Here is a 27293-nt window from a genome sequence, read left to right on the forward strand (position 1 = left end):
TGGATAAGTACTTGAAAGGAAAAAAATTGCAGGGCTACGGGGAAAGGGCAGGGGAGTGGGACTAGTTGGATTGCTCTTGCATAGAGCCGGCACGGACTCGATGGGCCGAATGGCCTCCTTCTGTGTTGTAACCTTTCCAGCACAGTACTACAGTGTTATAGAGTTGAAGTTCAATCACCCGTTCCGTGGAGTTCCTGATCTTACTTGTCACTGCCTGAGGGAGATGTTGAGTGGAAAATCAGATGGAAAGCCATCCCAGGGGTGGTTAGCACATTAGCATTGTGATAGTCTGTGAAAAGTTTGTCCAGCTGTTCATTTTCTTGACTGCAGTCAGTGCTTGCCCTAACGAGGCCAGGAGGACTGGGAAGGGATTCATATCCTAAAAAATTACTTTTTAAAAAAAAATGGGAGGCATTATCTGTTATTTTTGTGAATTTTATCTGGTTCACTTGGCATTAAAAATCTTTCAAGATCTGAACCAGTTGTCAGATGACCTCTGCAGCGTCAATCCAGAAATGCAGTCCAGTTTTTTCCTGTTAGCAAATGGTTCTGGTTCTCTTTGTAAAGACTTTGCTGCTTCAGTACAATGGTTACAAAGTGCAAGAACACTATTTGCTGACGGATAAACTGTACTATATAAACACACATACTCAATCTGACATCCCATCACCAACAGATGGTAACGATTTGGAAAGGTTTGTGCTGCTTTTGGCTGAATTGACAGAACTTCAGCATACTGGGAATATTATTAAATTAAGACACAGTTGGAGCAGAAAATAAACTTTTTACCAGAACCAAGTGCACAGATTATTTCTGTGTATTTGCTAGTAAAATCAGTGATTGACTTGGGACAATGAACATATGGGACATTGAAACTTGTTAAAAGAACTATATTCATTATCTCTATATTTAATATAGAAACTAAATTTATACAAATGAGTTATTTTTTTGAACTGTATTAATTGCAACCATATTTTGAAAATAAAATATTTTTTTAAGTAAAAACTTTAAAAGCACACAATAGCAGATGTGGATAAACGTAGCATCTTATACTTTTCAAAGTTTAAATATTTTTGAAAATCAAGAATATGTGTTCAGGTAGGTTTGAAGAAGGGGAATTTCTGCAAATTTCTCCCTCGTTCCAATGGGGTAGACTCCTCTTGGGGTGCAGTCCCATGGGCGCCAATTGCCTCCAGTACCTTGTCCAAGCTACTCTTCATTTGTGAGCCTAGACAGAGGTTCTGAGGGGCATCACAACTTAACCTAATTGGTCTTCATCAAACATCTTCACGTGTGAATTCAATAGGAGCCATTGGATAGCTGTGAGCGACGGGAACCCTGACAAATTTTCTAAGCACACACGCACATGTACGCATATGGACAAACACACACATACAAGCGCATGCACACACATGTACCTCTCCTTCCCTTCTAACCTGAGCCTAGGATGCTAACTCAGCACAGACTGGGGACTGAAGCTGGGACCTCTCTGGTCTATATGGCTCAGTTCCACTGAGAAACTGAGCCAACAGGCAACCTTTCAGCTAAAACACCTAGAAATGATTGTGTATAGCTTTAATAATCAGATCTGCTTCACAAAGCAATATTTTTCAAGCTGACTCTTCATATTGCTCGAATGCATGTTTTGTCTGCAAGTTCTTACACAGTAATACCTTTACATTTTAATTTTAATCTTAATTTCATTATCTTGGGTTCTTACTGAATAACAGTTTATTTTGTGGTGAAGTTCAAGTTGCAAAATAATAATTTTAAAACTGCTGATTCCATCAAAGCTGCAAATTTAAACAGTATTCTCTGTGTATTGGTCTTGAATTCACTGTGTTTATTAAAGGATCACATTAAGCCAAATCCTAGCCTTTTATGAGTTTGTTTATCTTTAGTATCACAATAGTTGTTAGAGTTACATGAAAGAAGATTTGGCACCTTCATCCTTTTCTTGCACTGTTGTAAACTTTTCACCTTTCTGTAACCTACTATTTTTATTTTCTTGCCTCTCAGGTTAGCTTTCTACATTCACATTGTGCTACTCAGTTGAGAGAGTGAAATGGTTTACCATGCAGACAGTTCTGTTACTGCTATCAGTGCTACAATTATATTGTCCCACCATCATTATATTGTGCAAAAAGGAGTAGGAACATAGGAACAGGAGTAGGCCATTTAGCCCCTCGAGCCTGTTTCGTCATTCAATGAGATCATGGCTGATCTGTGACCTAACTCCATATACCCACCTTAGCCCCATATTCCTTAACACCTTTGGTTAACAAAAATCTATCAATCTCAGATTTTAAAATAACAATTGAGCTAGCATCAACTGCCGTTTGTGGAAGAGAGTTCCAAACTCCTATCACCTTTTGCGTTTAGAAGTGTTTCCTAACTTCACTCCTGAAAGTCCTGGCTCTAATTTTTAGGCTTTGTCCCCTAGTCCTAGACTCCCCAACCAGCAGAAATAGTTTCTCTCTATCTACCTTATCGGTTCCCCTTAATATCTTGAAAACTTCAATTAAATCACCCCTTAATCTTCTAAATTCCAGGGAATACAACCCTAGTTTGTGTAATCTCTCCTCATAATTTAAACTTTGAAGTCCAGGTATCATTCTAGTATATCTACGCTGCATTACTTCCGAGACCAATATATCCTTCCTAAGGTACGATGCCCAGAATTGAACACTGTACTCCAGGTGTGGTCTAATCAGGGCTTTGTATAGCTGTAGCATAACTTCTATCCCCTAGTATTCTCCTCCTTCAGCTATAAAAGCCAGTATTCCATTAGCCTTTTTGATTATTTTCTGTACCTGTCCATGACATTTCAATGATTATGTACATGGACCCCTAAGTCTCTTTGGACCTCCACTGTTTTGAGCTTTTCACCATTTAGCAAGCACTCTGATCTATCCTTTTTAGGTCTAAAGTGGATGACCTCACACTTGCCTACATTGAAATCCATTTGCCACAGTTTTGCCCATTCACTTAATCTAGTAATATCTCTCTGTAATTTTATGCTTCCATCTACACTACTTACAGTGCTGCCTATCTTTGTGCCATCGGCAAACTTGGATATCTATCGCATCATCTAAGTTGTTACTAAACACAGTGAATAGTTGAGGCCTCAACACAGATCCCTGTGGGACACCACTAGTCACATCCTGCCAATTTGAGTACCTGCCCATTGTCCCTACTCTCTGCCTCCTGCTGCTCAGCCAATTTCCTAACCAGGTCAATAATTTGTCCTCAATTCCATAAGCTTCAGCTTTAGCTAACAGTCTCTTATGAGGGACTTTATCGAATGCCTTCTGGAAGTCCATATAAACAACACCCATAGACATTCCCCTGTCCACTACTTTGGCCACCTCTTCAAAAAATTCAATCAGGTTCATCAGGCATGATCTACCCTTTACAAATCCATGCTGCCTCTCTGATCAGCTGAAAATTTTCAAGGTGTTCAATCACTCTATCCTTAATTACAGACTCTAGTAATTTCCCAACAACAAATGTTAGGCTAACTGGTCTATAATTCCCTGGTTTCCCTTTCTCACCTTTCTTAAATTGCGGAGTGACATGCAATTTTCCAATCTAAAGGAGCGGTTTCTGAATCAAGAGAACTTTGGAAGATTATAGTTAGGGCTTTTGCAATGTTCTTACCTACTTCCTTTAAAACCCTGGGATGGAAACCATCTGGTCCTGGGGCTTTGTCGCTCTTTAATGTTATTATTTTCTTCATTACAGTTAATTTGCTTACATTAGTTATGGTGACTCCCCATCCCTGATTCAAAATTAGTTTCCTTGGGGTGTCCAGCATGCCATCCTCTTCCTGTACTGTAAATACTGTGCAAAGTCATTATTTAACATGAACACCATTTCCTTATTTTCATTTACAATATCACCATTATCAGTTATTAAGGGGCCCACGTTGCTCTTGACAACCCTTTTTTTCCTAATATAATTGTAAAAATGTTTTTGTTGATTTTGCTATCCCTTGCAGGCTTCTTTTCATACTCCCTTTTTTTAGCTCTTACTGTCTGTTTTGTCACCCTTTGCCGTTCTTTGTATCTCCCCCAGTCGCCATGATCTGTGCTATTTTTTGCAATTTTTTATGCTTTTTCTTTTAGTTTTATATTGTCCCTTACCTCTTTTCTCATCCATGGCTGTTTTTTTTCGCATCGAGAGCTCTTGCCTCTTTGGGATATCAACTTGTTCTATATCACGTTAAATTCTTTTTTGAACACCTCCCACTGATCATCTGTCATTTTACCCATTAACAGATGTGCCCAGTTTACTGTGAACAGTCTCTGGCTCATCCTGTTGAAGTCAGCCTTACCTAAATTTAGAATCTTAGTAGCTGTTATGGGTTTCTCACTTTAAGGGGTACGGTAGCATAATGGTTATTTTAGTGGGCTGGTAATCCAGAGGTCTGGACTGATAATCCAGAGTCATGAGTTCAAATCCTGCCACGGCAGCTGGAGAATTTAAATTCAATTAATTAAATAAAATCTGGAATAAAAAAAACAAGCATCAGTAATGGTGGCCATGAAACTACCAGATTGTGGTAAAAACCCATCTGGTTCACTAATGCTCTTTAGGGAAGGAAACCTGCTGCCCTTACCTGGTCTGGCCTATATGTAGACTCAACTGCAATGTGGTTGATTCTTAATCGCCCTCTGAAATGGCCAGCAAGCTGTACAATCTTGCTACAGAAAGTCACAATAAGAATAAAACTGGACGGACCACTGAGGCACCGGACACGACAAAGGCAAACCAAGCCCAGTCGACCCGGCAAAGTCCTCCTCACTAACATCTGGGGACTTGTGCCAAAATTGGGAGAGATGCTCAACGGACTAGTCAATCAACAGCCTGACTTAGCCATACACACAGAATCATACCTTTCAGCCAATCTCCCAGACTCTTCCATCACCAGAGGCGGTGGTACAGTGATATACAGTCAGGAGAGAGTGGCCCTGAGGATCCTCAACACTGACTCCGGACGCCATGAAATCTCATGGCATCAGGTCAAACATGGGCAAGGAAATCTTCTGCTGATTGTCACCTACTGCCCTCCCTCAGCTGATGAATCAGTCCTTCTCCATGTTGAGCACTACTTGGAGGAAACACTGAGGGTAGCAAGGGCACAGAATGTACTCTGGGTGGGGGACTTCAATGTCCATCACCACGAGTGGCTCGGTATCACCACTACTGACTGAGCTGGCCGAGTCCTGAAGGATGTAGCTGCCAGACTGGGCCTGCAGCAGGTGGTGAGTGAACCCACACAAGGGAAAAACCTACTTGACCTCGTCTTCATCAATATACCTGTCACAGGTGCATCTGTCCATGACAGTGTGGGTAGGAGTGACCACCGCACAGTCCTTGTGGAGACGAAGTCCCATCTTCACACTGATGACACCATCCAACATGTTGTGTGGCACTACCACCGTGCTAAATGGGACAGATTCAGAACAGATCTAGCAGCTCAAAACTGGGCATCCATGAGGCGCTGTGGGCCATCAGCAGCAGCAGAATTGTATTCCAGCACAATCTGTAACCTCATGGCCCGGCATATTCCTCACTCTACCATTACCAACAAGCCAGGGAATCAACCCTGGTTCAATGAGGAGTGTAGAAGAGCATGCCAGGAGCAGCACCAGGGGTACCTAAAAATGAGATGCCAACCTGATGAAGCTACAACACAGGACTACATGCATGCTAAACAGCAGAAGCAACATGCTATAGACAGAGCTAAGCGATTCCACAACGAATGGATCAGATCAAAGCTCTGCAGTCCTACCACATCCAGTCGTGAATGGTGGTGGACAATGAAACAACTAATGGGAGGAGGAGGCTCCATGAACATCCCCATCCTCAATGATGGCAGAGTCCAGCACATGAGTGCAAAGGACAAGGCTGAAGCTTTTGAAACCATCTTCAGCCAGAAGTGCTGATTGGATGATCCATCTCGGCTTCCTCCCGATACCACCACCATCACAGAAGTCTTCAGCCAATTCAATTCACTCCATGTCATATCAGGAAAGGGCTGAGTGCACTGGATACAGCAAAGGCTACGGGCCACCGACAACATCCTGGTTGTAGTGCTAAAGACCTATGCTCCAGAACAAGCCGTGCCTCTCGCTAAGCTGTTCCAGTACAGCTACAACAGTGGCATCTACCCGACAATGTGGAAAATTGCCCAGGTATGTCCTGTCCACAAAAAGCAGGACAAATCCAATCCGGCCAATTACCGCCCCATCAGTCTCAATCATCGGCAAAGTGATGGAAGGTGTCGTCGACAGTGCTATCAAGTGGCACTTACTCACCAATAACCTGCTCACCGATGCTCAGTTTGGGTTCTGCCAGGACCACTCAGCTCCAGACCTCATTACAGCCTTGGTCCAAACGTGGACAAAAGAGCTGAATTCCAGAGGTGAGGTGAGAGTGACTGCCCTTGACATCAAGGCAGTATTTGACCGAGTGTGGCACCAAGGAGCCCTAGTAAAATTGAAGTCAATGGGAATCAGGGGGAAAACTCTCCAGTGGCTGGAGTCATACCTAGCACAAAGGAAGATGGTAGTGGTTGTTGAAGGCCAGTCATCTCAGCCCCAGGACATTGCTGCAGGAGTTCCTCAGGGCAGTGTCCTAGGCCCAACAATCTTCAGCTGCTTCATCAATGACCTTCCCTCCATCATAAGGTCAGAAATGGGGATGTTCGCTGATGTTTGCACAGTGTTCAGTTCCATTTGCAACCCCATAGATAATGAAGCAGTCCATGCCTGCGTACAGCAAGACCTGGACAACATCCAGGCTTGGGCTGATAAGTGGCAAATAACATTCGCGCCAGACAAGTGCCAGGCAATGACCATCTTCAACAAGAGAAAATCTAACCACCTCCCCTTGACATTCAACGGCATTACCATCGCCAAATCCCCCACCATCAACATCCTGGGGGTCACCATTGACCAGAAACTTAACTGGACCAGCCATATAAATACTGTCGCTACAAGAGCAGGTCAGAGGCTGGGTATTCTGGGGCGAGTGACTCACCTCCTGACTCCCCAAAGCCTTTCCACCATCTACAAGGCACAAGTCAGGAGTGTGATGGAATACTCTCCACTTGCCTGGATGAGTGCAGCTCCAACAACACTCAAGAAGTTCGACACTATCCAGGACAAAGCAGCCCACTTGATTGGCACCCCATTCACCACCCTAAACATTCACTCCCTTCACCACTGGCGCACCGTGGCTGCATTGTGTACCATCTACGGGATGCACTGCAGCAACTCACCAAGGCTTCTTCGACAGCTCCTCCCAAACCCGTGATCTCTACCACCTAGAAGAACAAGAGCAGCAGGCACATGGGAACAACACCACCTGCACGTTCCCCTCCAAGTCACACACCATCCCGACTTGAAAATATATCGCCGTTCCTTCATCGTCGCTGGGTCAAAATCCTGGAACTCCCTTCCTAACAGCACAGTGGGAGAACCTTCACCACACGGACTGCAGCGGTTCAAGAAGGCGGCTCACCACCACCTTCTGAAGGGCAATTAGGGATGGGCAATAAATGCTGGCCTTGCCAGCGACGCCCACATCCCATGAATGAATACAAAAAATACAACGTTGAACTCGACCATATTATGATCGCTATTAGATAAATGTTCACGCACTGTTATGCTGTTAACTAAATCTGGCTCATTAATCATTATTAAATCTAATATGGCCTGCCGCCTGTTGGTTCCAGGATATACTGTTGCAGAAATCTGTCCAGAACACACTCAAGAAATTTGCTACCTTTCTCATATGAGCTCCTCTGCTTATCCCAATCAATATGAAAGTTAAAATCCCCCATTAAAACCACTCTGCCTTTGCTACATGCTTGTCTAATCTCTGCATTTATACATTCTGCCACTACACAGCTGCTACCAGCGGGCCTATACACAACTCCCACTACAGTCTTAAATCCTTTCCTATTTCTTAATTCTACCCATAAAGTCTCCACTGCCTGCTTACCTCTCGTTATATCCTCTCTTATCATTGATGTAATTTAATCCTTAATGACTAGGCTACTCCTCCCCCCCTACCAGTTTCCCTGCCCTTCCTATAGACCTTATAACCTGGTATATTCAGTTCCAAGTCCTGACCGTCTTGCAGCCATGTCTCAGTAATGACCACCATGTCATACCATCTAAGTTGAATTTGCGCCTGCAATTCATTCAATTTGTTCCTTATACTCCATGCATTTGTATAAAGAAAGCTTATTTGGTCCTCAAACCCTAACATGTGCTTCTGCTCTAATGTTTTTCTCACACATTTCTTATTTCTCTCTCCTCATTTAATTACTTTACATCTTTTAGCTTCCCTTTACCTATTGTGCCTAAAGCATAAATTCTGACTATCGCTCGACTCACTTCCTTTTCGTTTGTTTTAGAATTACTCTTTATACTACCTTTTTACCTGAGGCTTCCCTCCCATTTACTAGTTTAAAGTCCTTGTGACCGCCCTATTTATCTTTTCCCCTCGGACCCTGGTCTCAGCCCGGATCAGGTGGAGCCTGTCCCAGAGGTACAGTTCCTTCCTGTCCCAATACTGGTGCCAGTGTCCCATGAAATGGAACCCACGTGTTCACCTCCCTAATCTGTTTATCCGTACGCCAATTTGCACATGGCTCCGGTAATAATCCAGAGATTATAACCCTTGAGGTCCTGTTTTTTAATTTAGCTCCTTGCTCCTGGTACTCTCTGAACAGAGCCTACTCTTTCCTATGTTGTTGGTCCCAACATGGACCACAACAATTGGACCCTCCCCCTCCCTCTCCAATATCATTTCAAGCCAGTTCGACATATCCCTCACCCTCCACGAGGTCGGCAACACCATGTAGGACTCTCGATCCTGCTTACCAATTATTGAATCCCCTACAACTACCACATAATGCTTCTCCTCCTCCTCCTCCCTTTGGACAGCATCCTGCTCCAAGTTGCCAAGGTCACATAAAGGTGCACTGCCAGTTTATTATCTATGTGTACTCTCTTTGTAGTGGTGCAGCTTTATTGGTGAACAAAATGATAGAATTCAGATTCTCACCAATATCTTTCCCACATGGTGTATTCCCACTTTTATTTGTGGCATCACAAGGAGGCATCAAGTCAAGGTTTGCCAGTTCCCTACAGGGTGCGAGAGAGAATTGATACATGAGTCGCCACAGATTCCTGTTGTGCACCTTCCAGCAGCCAGTATCTTTTGGAGGGGCTGTGGTGCAGACACTCGAAGAGAAAAAAAATAAGTAAGTGGGGAGGGGGGGGGGGTGTGGGGGAATTAGTAGGGAAATAGTTGGTATGACTTTGCAAGATTGTTTCGTGCTCTTTAACAGAACACTTAAACGGTATTCCCAGTTAGTAATTTCTTGCAAAGGTTTGCTACTGATTCAGTGTAGGTCTCTCAGTATAACAGCTCTCTCTACAGGTCTTGAAGCTTATTGCACTATTTTGTCTGCTACAGTTTTAACAATGCAGAAGAGAGATTTCAATATACTGCAGTTTTGTATCTTTTATATCGTTGCTGCGGAGACATCAGATGCCTGATATTATTTTTACTCTGCGTTGAATTAAGTTTCAAATTGTGATTGTTTACAATTTGCTCGTAATTGGAAGATAGAGCAGAAACGACATCTAATTGATTTTCATTTTTTTTTTACAAATATTGAGGGCCCAGCAAACTTAGGAGAGTTTTGTAAAAAGATATTTTTTAAATAAATTCTAATTTTATTTAGAAATTAAACACTGTTATTTTTCATAGCTTTATTATAATGCAAGCCAAAATTGAAACTTCAAAGCCAGTATTTTTAATATTTTCGCAGCAGAAGAGGATCCGTTGTTCTGGAATACGAAGGCTAAACAATCATTGAAGACTGCTTTAGATCTCCAACCAGTAAAACACAAAGCTAAAAATGTTATACTGTTTCTTGGAGATGGTGAGTATTTCTTTTGTCCTCTCATTAGCAAATCTTTTTCCTTATTTAATATTTGCTCCATTACAGTATCGTACCTCTGCTGATCCTTCAGGCTGGTTGAGTGGTTGAACTCCTAAGGTTTCCAATATTTGTACTGTTATTATTAAACCAGCATATGCTGCATAATCTTGGTGGTAAGAAGATTCCATATTCTAATGGTAGCCAAGTTGCTACCCAATAAATCTTTCACGTTGCCAAATTTGAGTTTACAAACTATAAATGCACAGTACCAAAAAGATTTTACCAAAAAACTGTCCATACAACTGAGGAAAAGCCATAGAGATGTGATAAAAATGATCACTCCATTGACAGGGGGATGTAATTACAGCGTGATAAGTTTACATTTCCGTTATAAGTGTGGACATAGAAAATTATAATGGAAAAAGTTGACTGAAAATGCAAGCAGACATAAGATTTTTTATATATTGTACCTAATAATATTTAATCAAATATTAAATAAATGTATGTGTGCACCTCCTATCAACTTACTATTGTAAATTGCCCTCTCCACATTTATACTGGAATCTGCCAATGTGAACTTATCACGTTGTAATTGCACTCTCTGACCAGTACTGGCACCACTGGTGGGAGGGTGTAATTACAGTGAGACAAGTTTGTACCATAAATGTGGACAAATAAATTTATAATGGAAATGTAAACATAAGGACAAAATGTTTGACTTTAAAATGGGTAATAAATTCCGGCTGCACCTCCACAGGTCAATTGCCCCCGTCATCTAACCCCAATTCACCTGAAGTGTTTACTTGGTCTTGATTCCCCATGTACAATGCCACACGATATCAAATAGTGTCCACATATATTTTTTGATGTATGGGTATCTAATTATATGCGACCAATCCAATTATGTTAACCTCAATCTCAAAACTTTGGGGGTGAAATTTCCACTCTGGTTCTCATGGTCATCCACTGTAACTGGAAAAATGGCAAAAATGGTGTTTAGGGCTTTTCTCACTTTTCCTGACAAAGTTATGTCAGGTGAGCGGGAAAGCCCCCACCGAAATTTACCCTCCTTTTGTTGTTTCTAGTAAAGAAAATTGACGATGATCACAGAAGCTCAAGTTGCCAGTCAGTTTTGCGGCAGGTGTCAAACGGTCCCATCCAAAACAGACAGAAGCTACTTTAAAATATGCAAATAGTGGTGGGGATGTCCTGTTACCAATTTGTTGATATACAGACATGCAGGACAGCAAGTGCAACCGATGTCCTGGAAATCAGGCACCCAGCGTTGCTAAGAACTGACAGATTAGGCAGAAGTTCATTTTCTTTTTCATCTGGCTGGTGTACCAGCTTTTCATTATTTTGTGAAGCCCATGAATTATGATTTTGCCCAGCATCATTCTTGGCACTAATTTACGTGTTCGGAAGAAGAGGAGGACCTACAGGGAGATGCCAGACAGGTCAGGCTGCACGACAGGTGCTCTCTTAACAATATTTACACACCCACATCTGCACACAGAGGTGAAATTTTCTCACTTTGGCAGACGCAGAGCTGGAGGAAAAGAAGTGCAACAGCAAACCCATGATGATGTCACTAAGACACGTTAAGGTATACAAGGTTGATCAACAGCCAATTGGCTGCACACTTCAAGATGCTACCAACTATTTCTGCAGACCCTGGCACACCTATCTGTCCATAACTGTGAGGAACTTTTTTCTCAGGGTCTGAATCAATAGAGAGGCAGATGCAGAGCTTTACCATCTGCTGCAAGGACACCATAAAGCAGGGGGCTGGTAAATACATGGACAGCAATGCTCAGCAGTGGCCTGAAACTTGACATGCTGTAATGCTGACCTACGAGGATGGTACCATAGATTGGCACCAAAGGAACCCTTCTTGCAGGCACCTCATGCAGCATCAGCTTGGATTCAGCAACCATTAAACAGGAAGTTGGGTGGTGGACTGCTCCATCTTTACCTGCATTTTTGCCTGCTCTTCAGCCATAGCAAAATCTAATAATGGACTGAGGTTCTCCAAAAGCTTTTTAAAAAATTGCTGCAGCATTTAATTACAATAGTGACTACGCTTCAAAATTATTTCATTAGTTGTGGAGCGCTTTGGGACATCCTGAGGTCATGAAAGGTGCCTTATAAATGCATGATCTTTCACTTCTTTACCTCAGAGAATTGAGTGATATAAGCACTGTACAATTCTGGCAAAATTTGCACCAGTTCCTAACTATTTAAAACTGACTGACACCAGCACACAGAAATCAGCCCCAGTAAATAGAAACCATTTGGGTTGTAAACTAAAAGTTCATGAAAGAAAAACGCCTTCTCTTGTGATAGCCTCAGTTGCAGCACCACATGGTATGTGGCAAACAATCTCATTCAAAGGGTGAGAACTACACCTCCGAAAGGTGATTAATCAGTGTTATGCTTATGTGCAAAATTACCTTGGTCGAAGTTCTTATTAAGTGTTCCTTACCAGCTTCTCTTTGTATGACCAAAACACCATTTAAACAATTTCCTGTAGTAAATTAATCTGTTAACATTTAATGATATTCATAATTTATTTTAGGAATGGGAGTGCCCACCGTGACTGCTGCTCGAATACTCAAAGGACAAATGCAAGGAAGAAGTGGAGAAGAAACTGTCCTAGCAATGGAGTCTTTCCCGCATCTTGGTCTCTCCAAGGTCAGGCATAAAAAATATAATATTCTAATGTTCTGTGAAATTCTAGCTTTTATGATGTTTTCAATTACTGTTAGGAAAACGGTTTTGAAAAAATATATGCATCCAAGCATCCCATGATTAAGCATTTTCATAATGTACTCCCAGCTAAGAATTTTCAGCAGCTGGCTCTTGACATTCAGGGTATGATTATTAGTGTTGTTGCATTTGTCAGCAAAGAACAAGAAGGTGTATATTTATTGTGCATTTCAGTGCACTGCAAGCTGTTTAGACACAAGTTTAAATGGGCCTTGCTGTGCTAAAGTGTAGAGCAGCACATATCTTTGAATTTAGTATTGTTGTTACATTGTGGGTAGTTTTGTATATTTTTCCTCTTTTCAGTTGCCACCTGTGATTCTTTTGACTTCATAGCAGCAGCTGTGACCCCAGTTAGGAGTATTCTACGGTAATAATTTTACATCGCAGCATGTGACCTGACCAGGTTCAAATCTGAAAAAGCAGAAATTCTTTGAATTGAAATTCTTAATTATCCTAAATATTGGGCAGTTTGGTGAAATAAAAATATAAGAAAAATCAAAGGGGAGAAAATTTTATTCAGCCCCTCAAAGTTGCTCCCTGTAGTACTCTGACTCTCCCGTCCATTATGAAGAGCTTTAATGTTTTTGCCTTTACTACACTGCCAAGCAGATTATTCCCAACATGCTTCAGTCTGAGTCGAGAAGCTTTTTTCCTAGTATCTGTACTAAATTTACTTTTTACTAATATAAATTCATGTTCTCTGGTCCCACTTTTCTGACTTAATTCAAAGTAATATTTTGGTTGACTTTATCCATAACATTTGATATTATATATACCTGAATGAGATCTGATCCTCCCGTAACTGTTTTCTTTCTAGACAGTAGAGATTGTCTTCTTCAATCTTTCCTCAAAGCTCATTCCCTTTACACTTGGGATCAAGTGTGCTTCTGTGCTTGACTTTATAAATTCAGTGACTGTCTCAGCTTCAGTAGCAACTGTGGTAATGAATTCTATATTCTAACAAACCTTTGCATCAAAAAATTCCTTCTAACCATTCTCTTTATAATATAATAATGAGTGGATCTCCTGTGACATTGCTTGGAGGAAGGCAATGTTGAACTTGCACAGGAAGCATTGAGAGTCCCAGGAAATATCAGGATGGACAGTCCAAGGAAAGTGTAAAAGAGGAAAGTGGGAGAGAGCAAAACTGACGCCCTAATCCCCTTTTAGATGGTGGACTCCTGGGGCAAAACTTATTGGACAGATTTCCATCAGGAAACTTAGAGAAAATTTGAATCTAATAATTTTGTGGTCACTGTTGCCCAGATGTTCCCCCACAAGGAGGTCTATAACTATATCAGGGTCATTACTGAAGATTAAATCAAGCACCTGATTATCCCTAGTCTCCTCACAAACATGCAGTGATAGAAAACGGTCATTTATAATGTCGACATATCTTTCAGCTCACCTGCCCTCAATGCTAAATGGCTCATTATTGGACCATTGAATGCTTGGGAAGTTAAAATCTTCCATTATGCAAATGTTACTCAACTCAAGATGATTTAGTAATTTTGTGTCCAAAGTGCTGATAATCACAAAATAATCAGATAATCACAAAAGAAATTAAAGGAAAGGTTAGAAAACATTTCTTTACACAGAGGGTGGTTAGAGTGTGTAACCTCTAGTACAAACCACTGTTACAGCAGAGTGCAGAAATACTTTTAAAAGGGAATTTTAGTTGCTTGAACAGAGGAATATTAATGGAAATGGAGAGCAAGTAGGACAATAGGGTTGAACTAGTTGGGTCATGTGGAAAAAGATGCTGACATAGACTTTTTGGGCCAAATGGCCTGTTTCTGTGCTGTGAATTCCTCTATGAAATTGCTTGAAAGTATTGCCAAGGGATGTCAGTTACAAGCCTCACAAAATTACAAAAAAAATTACAATGTGATGCAAGCAGATGGAATATATCACATCACATGACTGATAAAGTTATTACAAATACAAAACAATAGGCTAGATGATTTAGATAAAGTTGTAAACTAAGGGGATAAAGTTATTTGACCCTGAGATTTGGAACAGACTGTCCAATCTAGCTGTTAATTTACTCTTCTGGTTCCTTTCTTGTCCCACATTAGCAAATTTCAGTCCTCTAGTTTGGATCTTCTGCTAGACACTGAAGCTAATTGTGACTTAAACACTCACAGTGGGACTTATCCAAGACATTACAGGAATATAAATTGAATTATTTCTGCAGTCCAATCTCAGGATATTAGCATTTCTTAAAGCCAAAATTAAGTTTAAAGTTACTTGTACAACATTATTTACTCCTTTAATCCACTAAGGGGCTACCCTTGGTAATGGGAGGAACATGGTCATCCTAAACCTATTTTGGAGCTTTATTACATCAGTAATGATGCACAGTGACGTGGACACTAAGAACTGATTGTAAGTAATTATTATAAAATTCTTACATTTTTCACACATTTTAGTTCCAGTAGTGCTTTGCAAATGAAGTGGGGAATCCCGCAATGCCTGCTTTTGCCCCAGTACACAATATGGCCACTGATTATAAAATCAATAACGAATCCCAGTGAGCTGAAATTTAATTTGTGATCTGAGTAAGTGCCAGATTCTCGGGCAAAACTCTCAAATTCGATATTTCTCAACTTTCCTCACGTATTCTTCTAATTGCTGTGAGGAGAAGATTGTTTTTTCCACACTAAGATCAAATCCCCTTACAGAAATCCACAAATCGTATCAGTGACATATCTTCTTTCAAGGCACACATGCCTAGATATAATAAGACTACTTGGGAACAAATGGAGAGTCACTTGTTGCACAGACATACTAATTCACTAAAGCTCTGAAAAGAATGTATTTTTTTGTTTTAGACATACAATGTTGATCATCAAGTCCCTGATAGTGCTGGGACAGCCACTGCTTATCTTTGTGGAGTAAAAGCAAACCTTGGAACCATTGGAGTGAGTGCAGCTACCAGACGAAGTAACTGTCAGTCAACTTTTGGCAATGAAGTCACGTCAGTACTGAAGAGGGCAAAACATGCAGGTATGGTACATTTTATCGATACAAATCTACCTTCAATAATCATTTTATCCTCAGCAAATAAAACTTTCGGGGAAAAAAATCCTAAGATAGTTGAAACAATAAAGGTGACCATCATGAGTTTTCAAACTGCTGTACTTACAATGTAGTGGGGAAAGAACTGCTCTGGTGGCCCATATATAACATTAGAAATGCATTCAAAAACTATTGCAAAAACCAGAACATTTCTTCACTCAAAATGCACTCTATTGACCAGTCATAACAGCCTAACAATATTTGTTTTGTAACCTTGAGGATGTTTGAAGTCCCTGTGCTACCTAATGCCAATTGCATTTAAATTGAATTTCACATCAATAATAAAAACAACTTGCATTTATATAGCGCCTTTAATGTAGTAAAATGTCCCAAGCTTCACAGGAGAGATTATCAAACAAAATTTGATACTGAGCCTCATAAGAGATATTAGGACAGGTGATCAAAAGCTACATCAAAGAGGTAGGAGAGAGAGGAAGACAGGCAGATCGGCATGATTTACTTGATACTTAGCACTAACAGGTTGTCTACCTTCAAGGAAGGAAAACATACATTTCTTCCCTTGCATTTAACATTCTGTTCAAAGTCGTATTGGCAAATTGTGCAACTGGGTCACCTAGCTTTCCAGATCAAGTAGACCTTCTGAATGTAAAATCTTTTAGGGGGAGGGATGAACAAGATTTCACACAATTTGAAGTTTTTCTCAATTATTTGTTCAATTTAAACTGTAAAATTTAAACTCTTTTTGGATATTTGCTTATTATTGTCAGCCATGAAGCGAGAACAGATATTGAAACATTTTTAAAACATGTGAGGTGATTTTAGCTCCCAGCGAGAAACTCATGGGACTGTAGGAGTCTTTGTCAGAGGCCCAGCAGATTTTAACTGCCGGGCTTCATTTCAATGGCGCCAGTCAGCCCTGAAAACAGCAGCTGGCCAATGGGGGGGTGGGGGGAGAGACAAAGATCAGCCAACCTGCCGGCCCCCTGCCAGTACCAAGAGAAGGCGTCTGGCTGCAAAGTAAGTCCAGGGTGGTGAGGGGGGAGTGTTCTGAGGGTCTCACGGCTGGGAAGGTGGGAGCCCAGGGCAACAGACGCCCGGACTGTTCATGTGCTACCCAGAGGTGCACTGCTGGAACGTTTAGTACTGAGTATGGGCTGGCAGTGGCCCACAGCAGCATTGTAGAGCTGGGAGGCTCAATCCTGCTCCTCCACACTCCACAGAAGGAGAAGTAAAATAAACTTTCCCTACCATTTCTTTAGTGGCATCCAGCAGCCCCTTTAAGGACCACTGTTTAAGCCGCTGTAGAACTGGAGAAACTAGTCGTAGCTTGCAGGGCGCGTGCTCCACTTAGATGTTTGCGCATTTTGCAGAAGGGTCCTGAAACAGTCGCAGGACCCTTCTTTACATATTTAAATTGATCCAACACTGATTTCAGGCAGCTGCCAGGTACTCCTAAAATCAGCGAGGACCAATATGGCAGCAGCATGCTGCCGGCGCAGATTAGGTGGAGGAGTGCGCCCAGTAATTAGTATACATAGCGCCCATTTTACGCCCAAAAATGGGCAAAACACACACCAATTTCTACCCCAGTGTGTCCAAATAGCTGTTGCCCATGGCAAGCGCCAGGATGTCAGATCAGGCCCCCCCATATAAATTGAGTTTGACACCCCTGATCTAATTAGTCACCACAATTGCATTTTTCTATCTTCAGCGAATTGCCCCCTTCCATCCCTACTTCTCTCCTTCCACCACTGAGACCCTAATACAACTTTGCCACCTCCAGAATTGATTTCTTGAATGCTTTTCCCACTCCCCCTCCTCCTCGTTGTAGTCCAATTAATACAGAACTCTAGCCCAAGTTCCCTTTCTTGCACAAACTCCTGCACACCTATCACCCCGATTCTTGCCAAGCTCCCTATCTCACAGTGTATCGACTTCAGCTGCTTCATTATTGTTTTCAAGTTCCTCTACAGTCTCACCCCATCTTATTTGAGCGATCTTCTTCATCTTTATATCCCAGCCTGAACCCTCCGCTTGTCTGACTCTGGATTTTTACTCCACCAATGCTGACCAATATTTCAGTCACTACGCCTTCCTCTTTGGAATTCTTCCTAAAACACTTGGCATTTTTCTTTCTTCCTTCAAAAGCCTGTCTCTTCAAATGTGCTAGACCTTAACCACCGCTCCCATTTTCTCTCAGACAGCAGGTGCTGGTAATGGAGGATGGCTGCACCAGAGCCACTGGGAGTGGAGGAGAATTGGGATGGTGCTTGGGGTAGGGATACCCTATCGCTACATGGCCGCGCGGTGTGATCTGCACCCCTGGGGACTACCTGCCTTTTTTGCGCCACATTCCTGCACCACGGGAACCTTCTTTGCTTTGCCATATTTTCCATGCTTCCCTCCCCCTCTGCTATTCTACTGTAACTATTTACACCTCCTCTGGATGCATCTTTTGTTTCTTTACTTGTCCCATTTAGACCCCCTTTTGCCTTGCCCCCATCATCCCTTTTGTAATTTAATCACTTCTGCCCTCAACCCTATCTTTGTTCTTTTCCTGCCCCCACCCCCCAGCCTTTTTCTTGGCTTTGTATTTGCTTATAAACTGCTAATCTTTAACATCTTCCAGTTCTGATGAAAGGTCATCGACCTGAAAGGTTAACTCAGTTTCTCTTTCCACAGATGCTGCCTGACCTGCTGAGTGTTTCCAGCATTTGCTGTTTTTATTTCAGATTTCCAGCATCCGCAATATTTTTCTTTTACGAACATACGAATTAAGAGCAGGAGTACGCCATTCAGCCCCTCAAACCTGCTCTGCCATTTGATAAAGATCATGGCTGATCTGATTGTGACCTCAACCCTACTTTCCTGTCTACCTACTATAACCTTTGACTCCCTTGTTAATCAGGAATCTATTCAACTCAGCCTTAAGAATATTCAATGACCCTGCCTCCACCGTTCTCTGGGGAAGGGAGTACCATAGACTCCCGACCAACTGAGAGAAAAAATTTCTCCTCACCTCCGTCTTAAATGGGAGACCCCTTATTTTTAAACAGTGTCCCCTAGTTCCAGTCTCTCCCACAAGAGGAAACATCCTCTCAGCATCTACCCCGTCAAGTCCCCTCATGATCTTATGTTACAATAAGATCACCTCTCATTCTTCTGAACTCCAATGTATACAGGCCCAACTTGTCCAACCTTTCCTCATAAAATAACCCCTCACCCCAGGAATCAGTCAAGTGAAACTTCTCTGAACCGCCTCAAAAGCAATTCTGTCCTTTCTTAAATAAGGAGACCAAAACTGCACGCAGTATTCTAGATGTGGGGCTCGATTTTCGCGTCGGGTTACCTGCGGGTTTCCAGCGGGGGGGCCCCGAAAATCCCGATATCCGGTCACGTGACCGGATCGCGCCAAAATCCCGCCCACTTCCGGGTACCGCGCTGACGTGCGGGGCTGTGCGCGCAAGCCCCGCTGGTGGGAATCCCGCAGGCAATTAAAGCCAGCGGGGTTCCACTTGAGTGTACTTACCTTGCTTGTTGAGGTCAGTTAATGAGCTGAATCAGCTGTCAAAAGAGGAAGTGTGGGATTTTAGGTTCAAGGCAGTGAGTTTCACACACTGGGGGAAACAGTCTCTCTCCAACCAGGCGTGTTGCAGTCAGCAGCCTGTGGCAGGTGCCAAGGTGCACTCCACGGGGGAGAGCCCTCACCCACGCAGGAGGCCACCGCGTCACATAGGGCAACCCCTGCCCTCCACCACCCCCCGCCAAGCCAGAGGACAGACCGACACGAAACCGCAGCCCCAGTCCGAGGAACCACCCACCTACCCTGCACAACCCCTCAGACCAACACCTGCCAGTTGGGTGGTGTGTGGACACCCTCGGAGGACGAACAGCATGACCAGCTCCAGCAGCCTCGCAGTCCACGCTGTCCGCCGCAGAGACGTGGAGCCCCCCAACACGGTGTTGTTGCACGCCCACCTGCACAGCAGGAGGGAGGGCTACCGCAGGGAGAGACGCATCGCAGAGGGCACTACCCTCGCCACAGGGTCCACAGACCGAGGCGCAGCTCCCCGGACCTCTCCAAGCAGCAGTGCACAGGGAGGCGCAGATTCGCTCGACATGTAGTCGTGGAGATCTGCAGGCTCTTTCATGCCGAGCTGCTCCTGGCTGGCCCCAGCACCAACTGCTTACCTGTCGCTGCCAAAGTCACCACTGCCCTCCACAACTTCTCCTCCGCATCCTTCCAGGGTGCAGCCGGCTACACCGCCGATGTCTCTCAGTCGTCTGCGCGGAAGAGCCCTGCAAATACACCTGCACCTTCTCTGCAGTAACACAATGGGTGGCATCAGTGGTGGGTCCTCATAGTGATACCCAGGAGCGGGCATTATTGGACACAACGGACAGGATTCGCGGAGACATGGCAGTGGTGGTGTCAATATAATGTGTGCTGTTTGTTGCTCTGAAATTCAATATAGGCAACACCCAGGACAAACCCTCAGACACCCTTGTGCACCCACTTCATGCTCACGACACGTTTGCCTTACGCTGCCCACTGCACATATGTGATGCATGCCCTGTGGCTGCAGCACAGGTGGTGGCAGGTTGAGTGAGGCTGGCCGTGAGGGAGATGCACGAGAGGGTGAGTATGGGATGGAGCAATGAGATTGTATGAGGATTGGGTTGCATGTTAGTGGCAGGATGAGTACTGGCGAGGTGAGTAGGTGGAGGTAAGATGAGGATGGGGTTTGAGTGGGTATGAAGGGTGATGTGACAGAGTAGTGTTGGCGGTGCCGAAGGAGATGTGGGGTGGGGGCAGTGTTGTGGCAGACGGAGTGTAGGGGAAAGACTTCGTGTTCTCACTGTGGCTGACCTACTGCGGTCATTGCAGCGCCTCCTGCACTGTATGCAGGTGGGCCATATGTTGGTGGCGCAGGTGACCCCCTCTGCCACCTCGAGCCAGGCCTTCTTGGTGGCAGAGGCAGGCCGCTTCCTCCCGCCCGCCGGGGGGAAGATCTGTGTCCTCCCCCTCCTCCTCACCCCATCTGATGATACCTGGGGTGAGGCATCTTTAAACTGGGAGCAGCCTTCCCCCTGGGCTGCTTCATGCTGTAATTTGTTCCATTGGTTGCAGCATCTGTCAGTGGAGGACTGCCCCTTTAACTAGAGAGCCTCCAGCTGACAGATCATACTGCGCATACGCAGCCAGCCCGCCCGACGCGCAGACCAGCAGCGTGGACCCCGGAGGAGCAGGTAATTGATTCCTATTAGTGTGTTGCCTGCTACGATCGCGCGGGCAACCCACTAATTTCACCGAGCGTGTTGACCACGCTCCCGGAGGACCACCCGCTGGGAACCCGCAGGCCTGCTAAATTCGAGCCCGTGGTCTCACCAATGCCCTGTACAACTATAGCAAAACATCTCTAGTTTTATATTCCATTCTTCTTGCAATAAATGACAACATTCTATTTGCCTTCCTAATCACCTGCATACTAACTTTTTGTGATTCATGTACTAGGACACCCAGGTCCCTCTGTACCTCAGAGTTCTGCAATCTCTCTCCATTTAAATAATATACTGCTTTTCTATTCCTCCTGCCAAAGTGGACAAGTTCACATTTTCCCACATTATACTCCATCTGCCAAATTTTTGCCCACTCACTTAACCTATCTATATCCCTTTGCAGACTCCTTGGGCTCGATTTTAGCACCCGCGATCGGGTGCGTTCGTGGCGGGGGGGCTGCGAAAATCGGGGATTCCCGGGGTGGGTCTGGAGCCCGACTCCAACCCGCCCACATCCGGGTTCCTCAGTGACGCGCTGACATGCGTGCACAGCCCCCGCATGTGGGACTCCCGCCGGCAATTAAAGCCAGCGGGGTGCCACTTAAAGTACTTAAACAGGTACTTCAGGTCTTTTACAGACCTGATTGACCTGATATTTTAGGAGGGCTGGGATTTTGCAATGAACTGAGACTGTTTCCTGTACTGGAGGAAACACTCCCAGTTGAAATGGACGTGTTGCAGCGACCAGCCTGTGGCAGCTGCAAAGGTCCATTTGACAGGTGGTGGGGGGAGACCCTCACTCATTGCAGGAGGCCACTCTGTTACTTTGGACAAAGTTTGGCCTCTACCACCCTCCTCTTAACAATAAAATTCACCAACTTGCACACTTATCCCAGTGTCCAGACACATTTACCTACCCTGCGGACCCCCTCAGATGTACATCTTGCGGATGGGGGCCGCCGTAGCTGCAGTCATGACCTCCTCGGAGGACGAACAGCATCACCAGCCTCGCCGGCCACGCCATCCACCTCTGACACGTGGAGCTCAACAACACAGTGCTGTGACACATCCACCTGTACAGCAGGAGGGAGGGCAACGGCAGAGAGAGATGCGTCACAGAGGGCACTACCCTCGGCACAGGGTCTACAGACCGAGGCTCAGCTTCCTGGACCTCTCTGAGCAGCAGTGCACATGGAGGCTCAGAGTCACTCGACATGTAGTCGTGGACATCTGCAGCCTCCTTTGTGCCGAGCTGCTCCCAGCTGGCCCGAGCACCATCTTCTTACCTGTCGCTGTCAAAGTCACCACTGCCCTCAACAACTTCTCCTCCGCATCCTTCCAGGGTGCCACCGGGGACATCGCCGATGTCTCTAAGTCGTCTGCACAAAAGAGCCCTGCAAATTCACCTACACCCATTCTGCAGTGACGCAATGGGTGGCATCAGTTGTGGGTCTTCATAGTGATCCTCAGGAAAGGGCATTATTGCACAAACCAGACAAGATTCGCAAAGACGTGGCAGTAGTGGTGACAATATAATATGTAATGTGAGTTGATCAGAAATTAAATATAGGTAAACACCATGACAAACCCTCAAACACCCTTGAGCGTGAGTATAAGATAGAGCCATGAGATTGTATGAGGATTGGGTTGAGTGGTAGTGGTGGGATGAGTACTGGCGAGGTGAGTAAGTGCAGGTAAGATGAGGATGAGCTTTGAGTGGGTGTGAGGGGTGATGTGATAGAGTAGTGTTGGCAGTGCAGAAGGAGATGTGGGGTGGGAGCGGTGATGTGGCAGATGGAGGGGGTGGGGGAATGAGTAAGTGTACTCACTTCGGCTGACTGACTTAGGTGATTGAAGCGCCTCCTGCACTGTATGCAGGTGGGCGATATGTTGGTGGTGTTGGTGACCTCCTCTGCCACCTCGAGCCAGGCCTTCTTTGTGGCAGAGACAGGCTGCTTCCTCCCGCCCGCCGGGGGGAAGATCTCTGTCCTCCCCCTCCTCCTCACCCCATCCAATGATACCTGGAGTGGGGCATCATTAAACCTGGGAGCAGCCTTCCCCCTGGGTCCGCCCAACACGCAGCTTACCAGCGGGAAACCCGGAAGCACAGGTAAGTGGCTCCAATTAGCCTGCAATCGCGTGCGGAGCACCCCGATTTCACTGGGCGCATTACCCATGCGCCCAGTCAACCCCCCGCTGAGAACCCGCCGCCCTCCTAATATCGGGACCCTTATGTCCTCTTCACAACTTACTTTCCTACCTGATTAGGAAATTAGGTTAAGGGATAGGTCAGTAGAGATGCAGTGGCAGACATTTAATGAGATATTTCATAACACACAGCAAAGATACATTCCAGTAAGAAAGAAAGACTCCAGGGGAAGGACATACCATCCGTGGCTAACTAAGGAAGTTAAAGATAGTATCAAATTGAAAGAAAAAGCATGCAATTCCACGAAGATTAGTGGCAGGTCAGAAGATTGGACAGAATATAAAAAACAGCAAAGAATGACTAAAAGAATAATAAGGAGGGAGAAATTAGAGTACGAGAGAAGGCTAGCTAGAAATATAAAAACAGATAGTAAGAGTTTCTACAGATATTTAAAAAGGAGAAGAGTAATTAAAGTGAGCGTTGTTTCTTAGAGGATCCCAAAATTTCTCTGTCTGGATTCCTGCTCCTCTTGTAATGAACTTACCTTGAATGGCCTCTTCTGCTTCTTATCCTCTTCTGACAGGCCTTCACCTGGCGGGAGAGCCCTTGGGGCTTCCTTACTCAGGCCGGTGTTAAAATTGTTGTTGGGGCCTGATGACATCATTGCACCTCATTCTGCATATTTAAAGAGGACTTTGGGTGGGCAGCTCAGCCGCCAGTCCAGAAGTGCCGGTAAAAATTGGCAACAGAGGGATCCGGGCGGGACATCGGTGGGTAAGTCACCTGATGGATTTTAACTGCTTTCCCGCCCAGTTTCTGCCGGGTGGGAATGGTTATAATCCTCCCTCTCCCCCCTAGATCTTTTTGTTCATTCCAGATTGTTTCCCTTGCTTTTGAATTATCTGGTTACCCCGGGCTATTTTCTCTTTTTTTATAGCTTCCCTTTTTAGCTTCTTGTTTATGGTTTTCCCTCTTGACTCAGCTCACTAACTCTGTCCTAGTTTCTCTATCTACTGGTCTCATGCTGCATATCTAGGAGTATTGGTAGGAGTCCATCCATAAGGCACTGTATTCAAAATGTTGACAGTTCTTACCGAAGCTATTTAATGTAGCTGCACCTGCTCTAAGAATTGCTATCATTTGGGACACCAAATCCTTTCGGGTGCCTCTTGGTCTTATGATCCAGCTGTAGCATAACCAGAATTTAGCATTTCTTGTTTTCTCTGATCTGTAGTTGAGTAACCTGCCTATCATATTTGATGCTTGCCTGATCATTTAGTCGGTTGTTCACATTCACTCTCTCATTCTCTTTTCCCTTCCCCTCTTCTCTTAGCCAACTTAAAGTCTGCAAAAAGGAGCAATGCACAACACTTTAATATCTGTGAAGAGGTATTTAATTTTTATTGAACATACAAAATGTTTGGACAGGCTATCAAATATAGTAGACCAACTAGACACCAAATAAAACAGTTCATTTACATCTTTAGCTTTGCACAGAATTTTGCCCAGTCAATTTTTTGAACAAAATTAATTCATACGTTTGTCCAGAACAACATTTATTGATAAATACAGACAGGCATATTTATATTCTTGATAAACTACATGACTCAGACAAACAGATTGTACATTGACCAAAAGCAGCTTGTTCCAGATCATTACAAATGTTAAAAGTTCTTTTTTACAAAGCTTTTTATGAAGTTAATGCTCATCAAGGTGAGGGATGTCATGAAAGTCTAATGATTCTCCACACCTAAATCCACCTATTGGTAAAATTTACTGAGACATTTTTCTCTACACTGTTGTAGTCTTGGAATTGCTTTTCATCTATATTAGCTAATCTTTAAATTTGTTCTTTTGCTCAGGAAAGTCAGTTGGCATTGTGACAACCACTCGGGTTCAACACGCTTCTCCAGCTGCAACCTACGCCCATGTTGCAGACAGAAATTGGTATGGTGATGCTGATTTGCCATCTGATGCAATTAAGGCTGGTTGCAAAGACATTGCTTTCCAGCTCGTAAATAACGTAGATATTGACGTAAGTTTATTTCTTTATGTTTATAAGGTTCAGAGGTTAGTCAAGCCTCAAAGCTCTTTTATAATAGTCCTCCATTTTTAATAAAGAGTTTATTAGTTAATTAATTGTTCATCTGATAATCATACAGTGGAAACACTGTCTATGCGCTTAAACTGGGTTTCTGACAAAGTTATGGCAACGGAGTGGGAGAAGCCACGAGGAAATTCCCAGCCTTTAAAATGTCTAAATTAGCTCACATTTGGACCATCCCACATAACCCAATCCAATTTATATCTAGTTACTCCAGCCAATCAATAACAACAGGACCACAAAACAACACTGAGTGACATGTAACTTAATTCCCACTTGCAGAGTCATCAAATATGAAGTCAGGCCCAGAGGTGCATTGAGTAACACTGCTTTATTTCATATCTACGATAACATAATTAACATAATCTCAATATCTTACCATTAATTCTTTTTTCATAGTAACAGTATAGTAAAGTCGCTTCAATGTCCAAGGGTACGGTATGAATTTAGCATGGTTTAGTTTACAGTCTGTAATCATAGAATCATAGAATCATAGAAATTTATAGCACAGAAGTAGGCCATTTGGCCCATCGTGGCTGTGCCGGCCGAAAAAGAGCTATTGAGCCTAATCCCACTTTCCAGCTCTTGGTCCGTAGCCTTGTAGGTTACAGCACCTCAAGTGCACATCCAAATACCCCTTAAATGCGATGAGGATTTCTGCCTCTATCACCCTTTCAGGCAGTGAGTTCCAGACCCCCACCACCCTTTGGGTGAAAAATTTTTTCTCAACTCCATCTTATCCTTCTACCAATCACTTTAAATCTATGCCCCATGGTTATTGACCTTTCTGCTAAGGGAAATAGATCCTTCCTGTCCACTCTATCTAGGCCTCTCATAATTTTATACACCACAATTAAATCTCCCCTCAGCCTCCTCTGTTCCAAAGAAAACAATCCCAGCCTATCCAATCTTTCCTCATAACTAAAATTCTTCAGTCCTGGCAACATCCTTGTAAATCTCCTCTGTATCCTCTCTAGTGCAATCACATCTTTCCTGTAATGTGGTGACCAGAACTGTAAGCAGTACTCTAACTGTGGCCTGACTAGTGTTTTATACATTTCTAGTATAACCACCCTGCTTTTATATTCTATGCCTCGGCTACTAAAGGAAAGTATCCCATATGCCTTCTTAACCACCTTTTCTATCTGTTCTGCTACCTTCAGTGATCTGTGGACATGCACCCCAAGGTTCCTCTAAACTTCTCAGTATCCTACCATTTATTGTGTATTCCCTTGCCTTGTTTACCCTCTCCAAATGCATTACCTCACACTTCTCCAGAACGAATTCCATTTACCACTTTTCTGTCCACCTGACCAGTCCATTGATATCTTCCTGTCGACTACAGCTTCCTTCCTCACTATCAACCACACAGCCAATTTTTGTATCATCTGAAAACTTTTTAATCATGCCCCCTACATTTAAGTCTAAATCATTGATATATACCACAAAAAGCAAGAGACCTAGCACTGGGCCCTGCAGAACCCCACTGGAAACAGCCTTCCAGTCACAAAACACCCGTTGACCATTACCCTTTGCTTCCTGCCACTGAGCTAATTTTGGATCCAACTTGCCACTTTCCCTTGGATCTCATGGGTTTTACATTTCTGACCAGTCTGCCATGTGTGACCTTGCCCATGTAGACCACATCAAACGTGCTACCCTCATCGACCCTCCTTGTTACCTCCTCAAAAAAATTCAATCAAGTTAATCAGACGTGACCTTCCCTTAACAAATCCATCTTGACTGTCCTTGATTAACCTATGCCTTTCTAAATGACAATTAATACTGTCCCTCAGAATTTTTTCCAATAATTTGCCCACCATCGAGGTTAGGCTGAATGGCCTGTAAATACTCGTTCTATCCCTTTCTCCCTTCTTAAACAATGATACAACATTAGCAGTCCTCCAGCACCACGCCTGTAGCCAGAGAGGCTTGGAAAATGATGGTCAGAGCCTACGCTAATTCCTCCCTTGCTTCTC

At 43.8% G+C, this 27293-nt stretch overlaps 1 protein-coding gene across 1 annotated transcript in view; it reads left to right on the top strand.

The window, feature by feature from the left end:
* The first annotated feature begins 543 nt into the window (after positions 1-543).
* Positions 544-27293, top strand: part of LOC137331117 (intestinal-type alkaline phosphatase-like) — a 43673-nt gene continuing 16923 nt past the window's right edge. The window contains exons 1-5 of the mRNA XM_067994723.1: positions 544-679; positions 9857-9970; positions 12549-12664; positions 15574-15748; positions 25073-25245. Of these exons, the coding sequence (XP_067850824.1) occupies positions 544-679; positions 9857-9970; positions 12549-12664; positions 15574-15748; positions 25073-25245 (714 nt within the window). The remainder of the gene's footprint in view (positions 680-9856; positions 9971-12548; positions 12665-15573; positions 15749-25072; positions 25246-27293) is intronic.

The sequence above is a fragment of the Heptranchias perlo genome, chromosome 13, assembly GCF_035084215.1.
Source record: "Heptranchias perlo isolate sHepPer1 chromosome 13, sHepPer1.hap1, whole genome shotgun sequence".
NCBI classification, from domain to species: Eukaryota; Metazoa; Chordata; class Chondrichthyes; order Hexanchiformes; family Hexanchidae; genus Heptranchias; species Heptranchias perlo.